Source organism: Lichenostomus cassidix, chromosome 1, assembly GCF_008360975.1.
Source record: "Lichenostomus cassidix isolate B80296 chromosome 1, HeHo_3.0, whole genome shotgun sequence".
NCBI classification, from domain to species: domain Eukaryota; kingdom Metazoa; phylum Chordata; class Aves; order Passeriformes; family Meliphagidae; genus Lichenostomus; species Lichenostomus cassidix.
Window position 1 is genome coordinate 19,077,904 of NC_139479.1, and position 15,919 is coordinate 19,093,822.

At 37.8% G+C, this 15,919-nt stretch overlaps 1 protein-coding gene across 6 annotated transcripts in view; it reads left to right on the forward strand.

Moving 5' to 3' along the window:
- MID1 (midline 1) overlaps positions 1-15,919 on the forward strand; it is a 237,430-nt gene that overhangs the window by 165,709 nt on the left and 55,802 nt on the right. Inside the window, exon 3 of one of the 6 annotated variants that reach the window (XM_085052300.1) lies at positions 6,779-6,862. The exons of the other annotated variants lie outside the window; for them this stretch is intronic. Within the exon in view, the coding sequence (XP_084908426.1) occupies positions 6,779-6,862 (84 nt within the window). The remainder of the gene's footprint in view (positions 1-6,778; positions 6,863-15,919) is intronic. 6 annotated transcript variants of the gene reach the window in all.

The following is a 15,919-nucleotide window of genomic DNA, read 5'->3' on the forward strand; positions in this document are numbered from 1 at the left end:
GGTAACACTACTGTGTCTTTTAAGTAATCCTTGCTAAGTAGGAGTGTAGCATGTCTCAAATTTATAAACAACCTGAGAATCCAAGATGCAGCCTGTTACTTCCAGCTGTGACTTTATTCCTGTAAGTCACCATCAAAGCTTGCAGCAGAGATCACAGAGATCATACAGGTTTTGTACTGCTTAGTGGATTGTACCTGAAAATCAACTCTTTCACTCATTGAGTTAGCATTACTCTTGGAGAATTTTGGAGAGGGAAAATTACTTTGAACTTTATGACAGCTACAGCCATGATTTCTTGATGTTTTTATGAACTTTGAAAGCTAGATTCTCTATCTAAAGTTTTGAATTAAGGTGCTAGCAGAATTTAGGCAGCATAAGAGAAGAGCTTTGTTGAAACTTGAAAGAAAACCACAGTGTGAAGCAAAAGCAACGTGACACTGCAGAACCATCACAAACGTTCTTTCATTACTTCTATCTATTGTGCTCTCTACTTGAAGTACTTCAAAACCATATCTACTCCCACAGTTTTTGTGACTGTACCCTTAGTTTAAAGCAAGAACAGAAAGCATTGTGTTTGTCTCACCAACAGTTGTTGCCAAGTCTTGAGATGGAACCCAGGGGTTTTTTTCTTCTGTCAAGTATTGTGCTCATATTCTAGCTAGTAAACAATGCTGCCTCAAGTAACTGAAAAAAAAATTCTGAATTCCTGTCTAGGGTTCAGATTTGAATCACCTATTTTATTCCAAAGGGTTCAATGTTTATTTTAAGTGGTGAAGCTGAACAAATGTTTTATTTTTAATTATGTTAGATAGAAACATCTTAGAAGTTTGACAAAGCATTATGCTTTACTAGGACAAAAAGAGCAACCTGAAACTTCACAAATGATGAATGCTGCAGTGCAACTCCCAATAGAAAATCTCAGTATAGGGCACAGGCAGATCAGATTAGGTTTATCTTTGATCAAGAGCCAAAACCATCAGGAGATAATGACAGTCATTTTGTATTCTTTTATTTTCGTAGAGAACATGAGATAAGCATTGGAAACAGTTATTATTTATATTATATGAGAAATTCATTATTAAATTACTTTTCTCTATTTAAAACAAAGCTAAGACTGAGTGAAGTAAAATCCGATACTCTCCTGCCATTCTTACTCTTAATATTCAATTAATTGTCTTCTGTTATTTCATTCTTCATCCTGAAAAAAAAAACCAACCAAAAAAACAAACCCAAAACCAAAAAACCTCAAAAACTCAAAAAAATACCCCAAACCTTTAAATTAAATATAGTCTAATGCCTGGGCACAAATCCACTTCTAAAATGCTGAAATTCACTTCAACAGTTTTTGATCATTTCAGAACCAGTAACTGAATCTCCTGTCACTTAAACATAGTATTAGGTCACAAAGATTCAATTTCCATTCCAGTGTAAACTTTCAAATAGAGAAAACTGGTGGTTTATTAGCTGGTTTCTTTTTTCTTAATTAATGCATTCCAATCTGTGCTGCAAAGAAAAGAGTCCAAAGGTGAACCCTACCTACCTTTACAGAACTGTTATTACAGACATCTATAGATATCAAGGTGATAGGATTCTGTATGGGACTGGAAGCAGGGGCAAGCAGAAATTTGAACATGGACTTTCTATTGCTTGGGTTTTTTGTATGCTGGTAGTTACCTTTTTGTTTTCCAGGTATGGTCCACTTTTAATAAAATTTCTGCAGAGAGCCAGGAAATGCTTGAGAGAAAGAGAACAAGGGAACCAGATTAAGCTTTGTATTTGTTCTTCAGCAATGATTAGGGAGAAATCCATTTTGGAAGCTGGCAACTCTTTCTATAAGTGAACATATATATAAAGGGGGATTTTGTGATAGGAACTGCATGCTCCTGTAACAGGTGGACTGTTAGTTGACATTGAAGACAACTTGTTCAAATCAATAATATGAGATGTCAAAGTTCAAGTATATGTTCTCTACACTGTGTGCTCAATCTATAACTATGTATAAATATTGAAATCACAGCTGGAACATGGATCTCTCACACTAATATATTCATACATGATAAGAAAATTGCTCTTTCCTGAATTGCAATTCAGGAAAGAAAGCATAGCTCCTTGTACGTGTAGCTATCTTAAAAGAATCATCTTAGTGCCAATGGAAAATGTAAAAGCTAAAGCCTACTTTTTGCTCATCTCATGAAGTTTCTGACCAATGTATTCAGTTAATTCAGTTGCCTTTCTACCATGACTCTTATAAACCTCTACAATCTTTGTTCTTCTTTGCTAGAATGCGTTCAGCCAGCTGTGGTTTCCCTCATGCACATTTGCCTCCCTGTGCTCCCACACTTTCCTTTGTTCTTTAAACCACATGGGCTTCCTTCCTCGACAACGACAACTGTTTCCTTGTCCTCAGCTGTCTGCTACTGCCTTTAAGACTTCCCCTCAGAGAATGTGCATCTAAGAAACTAATTTTTAATATTTTTGACACTATAACCTTTAATGACATTTGGGAGGCTTGACATCTTTCTCTGAGAGTCATATCCCAGCATTGCATACACTCAGGCTGTACTTCTCATCAGCATGCTTGGCTTCAGCCTATTGCAGTTGAGATCAGTCAGGAGCACGATCTGCAGGCGAAAGAGCTGGGAAGAAAAAAACACAGCTTGAAACAAAACCAAAAATTGTTGCAATCTGTGGAAAATCAGGCAGTCACATGGGTTGAACAATCTGCATTTATGGAATCATGGAAGGGCTTCAGTTTAAAAGGATCTAACCCCCCAACCCCACCGTGGAAAGGGATGCCTCCCATTAGATCAGGTTGATCAGGGTCCTGGCCTTGAGCACTTGCAGGGATGTGGCATCCACAGAATGGGACCTTCACAGATGTTCTTTCATTCTGTCAGGTATTTTTGACCTGACAATGACAAGTGTCTGTGTGTGTGTCTGTATACATACACACATAAACAGGTAGATATATTTGTTTGTACGTGTATCTGTGTATGAATATGCAGGTGTTTGTCTGAAACAATATTTTCAGACAGGCTGAAGTTCCTCATAACTTTAGCCTTTCATTTTCTCATACAGCTGCTGCCATGCTCAAGTCCTTGCTTGTCTATACATTGACCATTCCCCTTTAGAGGCTCCTACTCTTGCCTCCTCATGAATTTGATTCTTGGCTCATTTTGTTCCTCCTTGTCCAAGATGCTGCTGTCAAAGTTGTGTGTCCCAGGTATCGCTTCAGCCATGTTACTTTAGTATGCTCCTGTATTAATGTTCCCTGAATTTCAGCTTCCCATGATTCCCTCGAAAGCCTACATGGTGATATTTTGCTGATGCATCTTCCTTGTTCTTGTCATTGTCTCAGTGCTGCCGTTTTCCAAATAAATATCTGGTTTTGGTATTTAATCCTCTTACCTAGACAAATGCTTAATGTTTCAGGGCAAGGCCCTTCAGGCTCCCAGACAATGCTTCCAAAGCAGTGAAGTCCAAATTTGTGCTTTTTTTAGAATGTCATGTGTCAAGGGATTTAAAAATAATGTTAATAAAAGGTAGTATCAATTTTTGATCTTTTAATGCTAGGCTTTTTGCTTGGAATGTTTAGCTGCTTTTGTCTTATATTCATACAGTATCTAGCAGAGCAGACTTCTGATATGGGACACCACTCTGTAGCAGGAGACAGAGGAAAGCATGGAGCATGTCACTTAATTTTCTTATAAATAGCTTGCTTTATCACAGGTATTTTAAAATTAGTGACTATTTTCAGTTTTGGATCCACTGTATAAAAATATAGTAAGTATTAAAAACTTCAGTGAAAAATTCTAAATGTTAGTTTCACGACTTTTGGCTAATAAACATTTGGAACAGTTTTCTAAACATGAATTATGGTTTTTAAAGCCTGGTCTATGATATTTATATATAAAGTTGATAAATTAGTTTAATTTTAACCAACTATCACTCATCAGTAATCAATTAGTCATCTGTAGGCTATGGATAATTATCATTATTTATGTTTTAGCCTAAATTCTCTAACATTTAAACAAGGCAGTATTTGAATAAGTGTCCCTGGAGGGAATATTTCAGTTCTCAGCTCTGCTTTTAATTACCACAAATTTCTTTTAACTTCACAGTTATTCACTAGTGGCATTTTGTTTACAGATAAATGTCTCATACACCACAGAAGGAAAGAGGTTTTAGCAGGCTCAAAATTTAGTGGTTTGTCCTTTCTTATCTGTTGACAATTGGTATATTAATTGATTAACTGTTTATTTATTAACTTTGTATGCTTATTTTTTGGATTTTGCACGTTGTAGAAGTGGTGTAGTTCAGATGGATTTCTGGTACTGAGTGCCAGTCCTCATAATAGGAAGGAATCTAAGAGAGAGCACATGCTTATGCAGCTTGATGCATTCCAGCCCAAGTCCTCTGAACCATTCCAAGAGGGAAGATAAATGCTCTCTTCCCATTCTGCAATGTAAAAATGGTGCACTATCATTGCAAATGGCAAAATCTCCCTGCAAAAATTTGGTGAATTAGCTGAGTGTTTGGCATTATGCTTTGAAAGGTATTAGCTAAAGAGCAGCTCTCTAGGATAGAACCATTCTAGTGAAGTTTCTTTAAAAATTCTTAGAGGAAATGTGCCAGTCCATAGATCTAACTGCATTATTTTGATTATTTAGACCTTTGTCATTAACTTAGACTCTTCTCTCAAATTTGACTGGCAGACAAATACTGCAAATATGAGTGTGAAACTCTGGTAATACAAAAAATGTTCTAAAAATGCAAAGCTGCATTCACTATAATACTTGTCTGTAATCCTTTACAGGCCATAATCTGTGCTTTTACTTATCCTGTTGCATCTAGTGATACCGAAGTAGTATATTGCAATATTGCAATGTAGTATACCTCGCAACAATGCACAGCAAACAGTATCATATATATTTTGGGGTATTATGCAATTATTTGTAGTGGTACCCTGAAGTGTTGTTAGTGGTACAACCAGTATCTACTGTAGCTGGGGTCAATACCAGCTACTTTCTGCCTTGAGAGTGGTTGATGGTCAGAAATTTAGATAAGAATTTATTCTTTGCTTTTACTACTCCTGTGGCCAGAGGTTAGCTACTTTCCTGGTATTCATGAGCCAGCCCCAGTCCAGGCTGGAGTCTCTGGAAGACTAGCAAGTGCAATACAAAGTGGACTGTGTGGGCAACAGGACCAACAAAGCTATGAGTAGAGCAGCTTGTGCCTCGATTACTGCTGGGAATAAACCCAGTTCCTTCTCATGCTCCATGGGTTCAGTTCCCTTCCTTGCTGTACTTTCTTGAAAACCTATGGCTCTCCTTAATACCTCCTCCTTTGCATAACAGCTGGGCAAGCAGCTGGACAGCACAGGGAATGTGTCCAGGGCACACGGATGCTTCAGCAGGCCCTGAGTCAGCTCAATTCACACCATGGTTTTCCTTCTCAACAGGGGCAGTAACAGAGCTCTCGCTGCACCATTCAGCAAGAAATTTTAATGAAAATTGTAGGACTTCAGCATATCTAAGGATTCTGTCTCTGTTTCTTTGAAGTTAGACATTCAGCTTGCAACTGTTATAGATGTGGAAGATAGCTGCATGGAGATTATATAGACAGTCTAGTCGAAAGAGAGGAGGATGAATTTAAATGAAACCCGGTTGGAAACAAGGGTTTTCTTCTCGATCTCCCTCTAGAATGCTAAAAACCTACTTTTTCAGGCTCTCCTCTTCCCTCTTTCCCTAATACAGTTCTACACAGTTAGTTGAATCCATTTTTTTTTTCCCAGGGAGCAGCTGCTTAAAATATTTCTGTAGTTTCTGAATTTTTCTGAATGACCCAGTACTTCTAGACAGGTGTTCTGAGGATACTCACCATTCTACAGTTGTCATTTTCTCATCCAGAAAAATAAGTGAACTATAATGTCATGTGAATGAAATACTTGTGACTACCTGAAATTTGACTTACCCATTAGATTTTCCAATGGGTTTTTAGTTTTTGGTTTTGATTTCTTTGGGTTTTTTGGTTGTTTAATTCATGCCTCCGGAATGCATCCTTCAAATCCAAGGCATCTGGAAAAATTAATCATTAACATTGTTAAGTAAAAGTTGGTTAATTTTCAGAGGGGTTGCAAGACTTTCAACAGTCATAAGCCTAAAGAAAATAGTGCAGGCTGTAGAAACTTCTGGGGTAAATGTCACTTACAGAAGTTTTGTGAGTAATTTCAGGTAATTTGAGACCTCATTAATAGGAGAGAGAGCTCTGTTTCACTCCTTGCTTCATGATAGCTTGTTATCCACCTCCTCACCAGTGCTGGCTGTTACAGTCACACACCTTTGAGAACGATTTGTTTTCAGTAAGATTAATATTTTGATGTACTTGGCTATATGCCCCCACATGCTATAGTGCTGATGAAAAGGTGAGAGCAGGAATGACCCTTTCAGCAGTGGCATGTTCATGAGTTATTTTAATAACTTTTGAAATTAAGTCACTAGCTGCCAAAAAAGGAAAAAAAAAAAAAAGCAGATAAAGCTGAGGGTTTTTCTCTGTCTGAAGATATGAGCTTAAACAGAGTCCTTCCTCTACTCTGAAAAACAGTGGGGGTTTTTATATGAGGGAGTCTTTTCTGGAGTTTCAGAGCTAGTCTCTGAATCACATACCACACACTGACTTTGCTATCTAATTCCTCTCTTTAAAATTGCATCTACCTTAAATAAAAGATGCAAGGATGCCATAAACTCTATCTGTATCAATTAATTTCTTTCTCACCAAGGAACTAACCCCACCCTGGAGTCCAGAACTTGCTGAGAATTCAGGAGCTGTGGCAGTACCACACTGTAGTGCCATGGTAGGCCAGGTAAGAAAACCTGCATTTGTAATTCAGTTTCCTGAACACAAGTATATACTCATCCCATAATAAACACATTTCCAGCAGTCATGTGAAATAAGTGGTGTCAGTAAATGAGTGCATTGGTTTGTATGAGCAAACCTTTTGGCCACATACATAACTTTAAAATAGAAGGGAAGAAATATATTGATAATAGAAATAGTCATGCCAGTTCAAAATAAATAAATAGAGCATCATTAAATTATCAGATTTAATGAGTAAATAAATCTTTACAGCTGAAGTTGACTGGCTGTTTTGCAAATTGAATGATGTTTGACCAAAGAGATATGATCACACATCTCAGCATGAGTTTTTTTCTGAAAACTGGCAGCAGTTGTGCAGTTGCTCTATTCCCTCCCTTTCTCTTTTATCTTCACATGTGGTATCAGATGCTGACTTTTCATTTTTTGTTACTAAATTTCTCCTTTTACTATCACAACATCAGTGAAAATAGTGATCTATGTAAGTGTATTTCAAAGTCCTAGAGGGACTTTAGCGAGTCAGGATTACTTTTTAGTGAATCCACGAGATGCTGCCCTTGGCATGAAGACTGCCTGGCAATTTCTGACCCTTGAGCACCTCGCTCTTCCCGCTCTGTCACAGCTCATCAACTCCTCAGTTTTTCTGCTACAACTGTCTGTGGAGATGTTGCAAACTGGAACTCTTACACATGCTTACAGGATAATTCTTATTTCCTACTTTCTCCCAGAGGTTTAGCCCACATCTGGCTTATAGCGTAGCTGCACAGAGTGGTGCCAGCAGGATTAGGGTAGTGGGGAGGGCAAACCCATATTTCTTAAACTGACCTTGTCATGGCAGCAAGTAAGTGACAGTGTCATACTAGAGACTACAGGACTCCTTATTTTCAGTGTTGTTGTAACACTTGTGTATAACCAGTCCAGTCAACATACTGGTGGATGCTGAGAATTAACATGTAAAGGCTTCTGCGACATTTGCAGTGCCTGTTCCCATCCCAGGAAAACCAGCAAGTCCCAGTATGTGAAGGGTGGTTGTGGAAGGGCTCTGGGTACTGCTCTGAGGCCAGTTTTGCATTGTCTCATGAAATAGAGTTAGGCCAATATTACTTTTTTTTCTTTTATAGATGAAAAAACTAAAGTACTCAGTAATGTGAAGTGGCAAAGGCATAGAATAAACACTTCTGGGAATAAAAGTCAGGAAAAAAATGTTTGTGAAAATTTGCTCTGTAGGTTTTTTTTTTTCCTACCAGCCTGTGCTCAAAATAATGCAGCTCTCATAATGATTTCTTAATTTTTTTCTTTTCTGGATGATACCAGTCAGGAATATTTTTTCCTTAAGACTAATAAGAAAGTAACATAGCAAACCTCTTGCTTTTAAAAGCATGCTCAATGTACACTATTCTGTTGCCAGAATCTTTTTTAAAAGTGGTAAATTTTGTTATGCTTAAGTATTTCTTTCACAAGGGAATTGGGATTTGCTGGGATTTCTCTGGGCTAAGTCAAGCATATGAATTTTATTTTCAAAAGGGTTTTCTTCCAGACAGTGACTTATTCCTTGAACAAACTGCAGTATCAACAGGGTAAGAGAAATGGCTAGCACTGAATAAAAGTATTGGAGGAGAACATTTCACCTTTTACATATGCTAAGTGTTAAATACTAAAATATTTCTGAAGCCAGCTGGCAGAGTCAGGCTGGTACACTGCTAAATTTTGGATTTAGTGTGAGAACAATGTTGATAACACACTGATGACTTATTGTTGCTAAGTAGTGCTTAGTCTAAAAGAGGACTTTCCTTACTCTTTCTCCAGTATTTTTTTTTAATTGAGTCTCTATCGGATGTACTAATTAGGAGAACTTTACAGTGTATCCTCAAAAGAATTAAGTATTTTACTCAAGAAGGTTTGTTTAGCCTTGTGAAAAGAAGGCTTAGGCGAGAACTTGCCACCATGTTCCAGTATTTAAAAGGTGACTACAAGGAGGATGGAGACTTCTTTTTACAAGGAGTCCCATGGAAAAATGAGGGGTAATGGGTACAAGTTACTACTGGAGAGATTCTGATTAGACATGAAAGGAAAATATTTCACAATCAGCGATTGGAATAATCTCCTCAGGGAAGTGGTGTTGGGCTCCCCACTGCTGGACAGTTTTAAGATTCTGCAGGTCAGGGTGCTGGACCATCTAGTCTAGACAAATTTTCTTTTGCCAAGAAAGTTTGGACCACATGATCCTCGAGGTTCTGTCCAGCCTGGCTGCTGGTACTTAGCTGACAGCTGGGCCTAAACCACAAAAGTGAGAAAATGTATTTTGTGAAATTATTGTATTATGGGAAATGAAACCACTTTAACTTCTTTTTTGTTTGGTAATGTCAGAAAAGAAAAAAAAAAAAAAACCTCTACAAAAGAGATCAAAGTCTTGGTCCTTGTACTCAGATATTCTTAGCAAATGAAAACCCAAATAATCACTTTAACATTGCAGTCTTTTGTTAATTAAAAGCTGATTTGGGAGAACAAGTGCTTTATTTCAATTTCCTTTATGAACAATGAAGGGGTCAAATCCTACCTAAATCAAATCAATGGCCAAATTCATAGAAATCACAAGTTGGTAATTTAGAAGAGTAAAGGATCCTTTGATGTTTGCCTTTTTAAATGCATCCAAAAAAGCAGCATTTCCAAAGACAACCATTGGACCATTTCTGGATTTTACTTCTCACATTTTGCATGTAAGAAGTATTCCCAAGTTTGAAAAAAAAGATTTGTGAGAAACAATAAAACCAGACTCTCTGCTGAGGGACCAGTTGTCTCTGTTGGTCTCATTTATGTGATTCTGTTGTAATATATGATTACACATCTGCTGGCAGATGGAAATGTTTTGCTAAATGGGAAAATATAGCTGATATCATAGAGATCATTTGAGATTTATTAGAAAGTTATCTGGTGCTGACTTTTTTCCCTGTTAAATAAACCCACACAAAGTCCTGCAAAATTATTCACCTAGAGGCCTTTTCCTCTGAGGGAGTTCAATTTCTAACTCCTATCTTCCATCCTTAGACTTAGCCTTCCTCTTTCCTGGCACCCAGTCTCAGTCTCCTTGCCTGCTCAGATCCTTTTCCAGTTGTAGATGCTCAGCATCCGTGTCCCAAGAATAGTATTTCCCTTCTTCTACATTTGTATTTATTCTGAACCTTTTCCTTTGGTTCCCAGACTGCTCGGACCTCCATGGATGAGCAACTATATTCGGTAAGCCCCCGCCATCCCACAGACCACTGTTCTGCTCAGGGCTCTGCCCTCCCTGGTCTCTTGCCCTAGTGGTTTTACCCTGCAAGGCCTTATTTTCCCACCTGTTTAACCAAAACCCAGTAATTTCCATTTGCATATTCTCATCCCACTATGCTCTCTTTTCTTTGGTCCTTTTTCCACTGTTTCTTCTACCTACCATCTCTGCCCCTTTTCCATTCCTGTGGTTATCATTTCCAGTATCTATGTTGCTATTTTACTGTCTCATTTCAGGCTCTCTTGTCTGGTTGTACTTCCAGAGGGGCTTCCAGCTCACTTGTCTACCAGTCTCAGCACCCTTTTTCACAATGACTATTTGCTCACTCTGCTTTTCCAGTTATCCATCTCCGTGTCTTTCCACCACCTCCTTTCAATCTAGTTTCACCAGGAGCATTTTTATCCATTGGTAGTCCACCTATTTCCATGTATTTGTCATGCTCCTTTCTCTGTTTCTAACTTGTGGTGCTTGTTTCATTTCAATTTTCGTTTGGACTTTTGTGCGCTACCAAGTGTGTCCTCAAGGGAGGGAAACTGGGGGCACAGGAGAGACAAACTCTCTTTGCCTTTAGATCTGGAATATGACCCTGCCTTAGGTCATCAGGTGGGAGAAGTCATTGCAAGGATATTGCTGTCTAGTTTGAGTAGCCCTGACCTGTACCATGATAATACACATTCCATCTGGTCAGCTGGGAGTCAGGAGCTCAGCTAGTGTTGACAATCTTCAGAATTTTTAGTTGCAAAACTTATGTACAGTTTTTTTCTGATCTTGGCTGAATTTGGAAGGACTGGCAGCTAAAGGCAAAAAGGCACACACCTGGCACAAAAATGTCTCCTGCCAAATTTAAGTCCAGCTTTCAAAGCACTGAAGCGGCAGAGCAAGACTTTTTATCATTGATGGCAGCATATTTTCTGTAACTTGTTTTGTGAAATTAGCTGGTGGTTTTATCTGACATTTCCATAAAAATGAAAATTAAATTAAATCAGGCCAAGGCAACTGGAAAATTTAATCTGATATAACTGAAGTTTGACATTGCAGTATGTGAAATAAGGATCTAATAATGGGAAATGTCAGGTACACATAATCATAGACGAAACTACAATCCCTGCTGATATGAGTAACAGCTTTAAAAAGTCTGAAATATGTTCTAAATAGTTGAGGATAAATTATGAACTGAGCTACATCTCTGGAAATCATCTGATTCTTAACTGTCAAAAAATGGCTGGACTTAGCCTTTTGTGTATCGCAAAACTAGTTTTAAAAACATGCTGCAGGCAGACATGATGATTTCTCCACTTTCTAAGGCCAGATATGACCATAGTAATTGCTGAATCTGACCTCATGCAAAAGAGGCTGCAACATTTTGTATACTAATGCTTTCATTTCACCTAGAACTCACAGTGGAACAAGAAGATAGCTGTTAGTGTGTCTGAATCCTGCTATCCATATGCATGGATTCCGGATGGCTGTTTCTTGGCTTGTAGTCAAGAGAAGAGGTCAACCCTAATGGCCATAAAGACAAGACTGTATCTTAATGGGAACACACCACTAGCAAAACATTCCAATTAACAGGGGATGTGCTGAGCTGAAATAAATGGTTTCAAGTGATGATCAGCCTGGTGTGAAATTATAAACTCCATTGTTATTATCAAAATGACTAATTACAGCTCTGATGCATAATAGCACACAATTTTTTTAAAATCTGTGGGACTAAACTGAAAATGCATTTAGCCTCATGCAAGACCTCTAGGGAAAAATGAAGAGCATGCAATTTTAGCTTGCACTTTTATTTAATTGGGGCATTATTTCAGTACAAAGTATGATGTCGTATTTCTTTCCCCTTTCTCCAGTCTTCTTCAAATTGTGTTTCTACATCATGTCCTAATTAGGAGAGCCATACTTTATACCCTCAAAAGATTTAAGGATTTCACTTTAGCTAAGTAACATTTTTGACTGTGAAAAAAAGAAGAGCACAATTTAATGGGGCAGAGAAAATCAGGGCAGCCAGGCTATTCAGGGAAAACTGAGAAGTAGTCATAAGCATTGTAATTCATGTAGGTGGTTGTTTCTTTGCAGTTTTCTAACACTGTATAAAACTAAATTCTTTTAATTTCATTTGTACTTCTGTGTAAAGCAACCCACACATATTTTAAGGCTTTATCTTCCTTTTGCCCTACAGCTTTTATATCAAGCAAGTAAATGTTAAAAGCACTTAAAAGCAGGTCTGAATCTGTCTTCTCGATTAATGGGTTTTTAATTTAGAGCTCTTTGAAACGTTCATTCCCATTAATGCAGCCCAGGAGCACTGAACCACAACTGTTTGACGCCACGTGCTGGAAGACTAAGTCCTGAAAAAAGGGTGGTAATTTTTCCACCCTTGGTTAGAGTGCCCAACCAATGCTGAATGAAGGAAAATAAATCAGATTTCTCTATTTAGTAGAGTACCTGAAATAGTTAATGCTGAAGATGCCTTGTAATTCCTGTTCTGGTTTTTTTATCATCTCTCACAAGTGCACTGAAAACTGAAAACATCCCTTAATAAATTACAGTCTTGTTCTTTGTCAAAGATTCCAGGTGAAGCAGAAAAAGTGTGATGTTTCTGTAACTGTACACTACCTAAAAATAATTTTATTCACTGGAGCTTGATATCACACAGAAGATAAAAAATTCAAAGAATAGAATAAATATAGCTAATAGAAAAAGCTATGTAGCCATTTTATTCACTCATGATTTACAACATACTTTGAAAAAGTACAAAACATTGACACTTATGTACTATAATGATGATCATTTATTAGTCATATATGATAAACTTAGCTTCTAAAAGCATATTTCATTAAGTTCTTTATATAAAAATTATTTATGCCTCAACTAATTATCTACAGATTTTCAGAATTTCAGTGAAATTTATGATTTATAAAAATAAGTATTCTAGTTGCAGAATTAGAGAATAATTTAGTTTGGAAGAGACCTCTGGAAGTTATATAGTCAGCAGCCCCTTTCACAATGAGGGCAAGTTGCCTAAGGACTAACTGTTTCGACTGTCTTCAAGGCTAGAACCTCACAGCCCATTTGTGCAACCTGCTTGTGCAGCCTCTTCACCATTTAAACACCTTCAAGGCAACAACAGCCACCTTTGCTGTGAGAGCACATGGTCAGCTCATTGTCCACGGTCTGTGGGGACTTTTCTGCAGTTGTCAGGGTTAACAGCTCTTTTACCAAAATACAGTGTTTCCCCAATCACCAAGTTGTGAAATCCATTGCCTTTACTGTCCTTACCTTTTCTTTCATTTCCCTTTTCTTTAATTCATTCACATTTGATTTTCGTGCCAGTTGTTTGACCCTGAATCTCAAAAGCATTGTTGATGCACAGATTTTGTTTGTACCTAAGACATTTTCTGGGATTACCTTTAGGGAACTCTGCAAGATGAAACAAAGCAGACTTGTATTTACTTTGAAAAGCACCCAGCAGCTAGTGTCATGCACTGGAGACATACCACAGCACATATTTGATAATGAGAATGGACAACCTTAAAGGTCTGGACAAACTCCTCAAGAACTATTGAAACCTTATTTTTTCAGACACGCGGTTTCAAAATTAGGTTCAGCAGCAAGAGAGGGGGTTTTGAGTTTTTCTTTGTTTTGTTTTTTTTGGGGGGGGCAGTTGAGATTTTCTTTTTTTTGTTGGGTTTTGGATTTTTTTGGTAACATTTTTCTACGGAGCTAGTTTTAGAAGTCTAAATTGGGAATGTTCATCCAGTAAGTTTTCATTTTGATCACATGACAATGGACTGTGGCAAGGGCAACTTACTTCTGTTATGTCAAACCTAGGCATCTTTGCTTTTTCTGTCTTCAGTAACCATTCATATGTTCTTTCAGAAATAGCTGATACCACTCTAACAAACAAGTAATAATCATCATCTTGAGCACCCAGATTACTTGCCTGAACAAAAGTTTTACCATCTTATAGTATTCATAATGGGAGGGACCTTCTTAACTTTACTGGCTTCTGATGACTCTCATTTAAAGCCCATAGACTCAGCAGGAAAACTAGTATAGCCTTCAGTGCATATTTGATTAAAGGCATTTGATCTTAGGAAAATTGAATAATCTGTAAAATAAGGATCAGGATGTTTTTCTCTTGTAAAAGTAATTGAAGTTCACATAGGGAAAGTACAAATTATGCATTATTACTCTTTTATCTCTATTAAGAAAATTTGTTTTATCATTTTTTAATTAGTTAAATGAGTAATTTAAAGCATCTTAGGGCCTCATGTATGTGATTTGGTTCTTTCAGTTGAAGTAAGGTAGTTACTATGGAAACAAAGACATTGGAAGATTTGAGTCACTGTTAACTTTGGGAATGAATACATTATTATAAAACAAAGAAAACAGATCTATCGAATTATAAAGTAAAAGTTGGTTTCTCATTAATTTAAAAAATCATGGGTAAAAGATGGTTTTATACGTTCAGTAGGAACCACACTGGCAGTAGCAAATGAAAAACAATTGAAGTTAATGGAACTGTCATTTCAATATTCAGTAATATTTTCTAGAATATGTAATTCCCAAAATGTATGTCCCATCTCGTGCATGAAGAGTTACAACAAAGTGAAATGCTTACCAAAACCGACTTGTTTTTCCTATTGGAGTGTTACAGCAATTCAGAAAGCAGAGCCTTTCTTGACATGGTTACACAGGCAATATAGGGCATGGTTGTGCTTGCTCCTCCTCAGCTATTTGCACAATTACTTTCTTGGCCATCTCACAGACTTGTGTGTTGATGCACAAGGCAAACAGACTCATGTGCAGAGTCAAAGGCCCCCACTCTGGGACAGCCTGACATCCTGAGGGTTGGCCAGTCTTGCCAGGCTTTGTTTTCCAAACATCTGGAGGTACAGAAGAGAGTGGGCCAGGCCAGTAGGAATTAGAGAGATGCCAGATCGCCTCTCGTGTACATAATTCACTTTTGACTGTTAATGACACTGTAGTGTTCAAAATCATGGAACAGTTGTGTAATTGAAATAGTTTCAGACTGGGCAAATCAGCTCAAAATACAGCCATGGAGCTCAGTGCTATGGAGTGAGAGGCCGAGCTCAGCTGCAGGTTGATTTCACTGGAGTATTTGCTAAAACACATCCATATGTACACACATGCACATGCTCACAGAGCTGTGCTTAAAAGAATGATTCAGTTATAGATACAGCTCTTTAACTGGTAAGAGTGGTTAATAAATCATCAATTGTAGAACAGCACACTTTGGAGGGGACCTCTCAAGATGATCTGTTTCAACCTTCCATGTAAAAGGGAGCCTAGGTGGCTATGTAGACTATCTCTCCAATTGCATCTTGAAGACCTCCAGTGATGAGGACTCCCTTGTCCCTGGGGAGGCTACTTTAGTAAATTATTGTTCCCACTGTAAAAAATGTCTTTTTACATTGAGGTGAAATGTCTCCCAGTGCAACTTGTACCTGCTGCTCCTTGTTTTCTCCAGGTGGCTGCTTTTGAAGAGACTGTATGTCTGTAGGTGCTCTTTAAGTATGTGGATACTGTAATGAGGGCCCCTGAGCCTTCACTTATCAAGGGAGAAGAGATCTTACTTCAGTCAATGAAAAAAGGAGGAAATTAAAAAGTTGTTGTATGTGAAATCAGGCTTAGCACTCAATCAGTATTGCATGACCTCAAAATACTATTGTTGACCATGTGCAGAAACACCAGAGAATACTCTGTTCTCTCTCTACGCCACTTGCACATTGCATAACTCATTTCTTTCACATT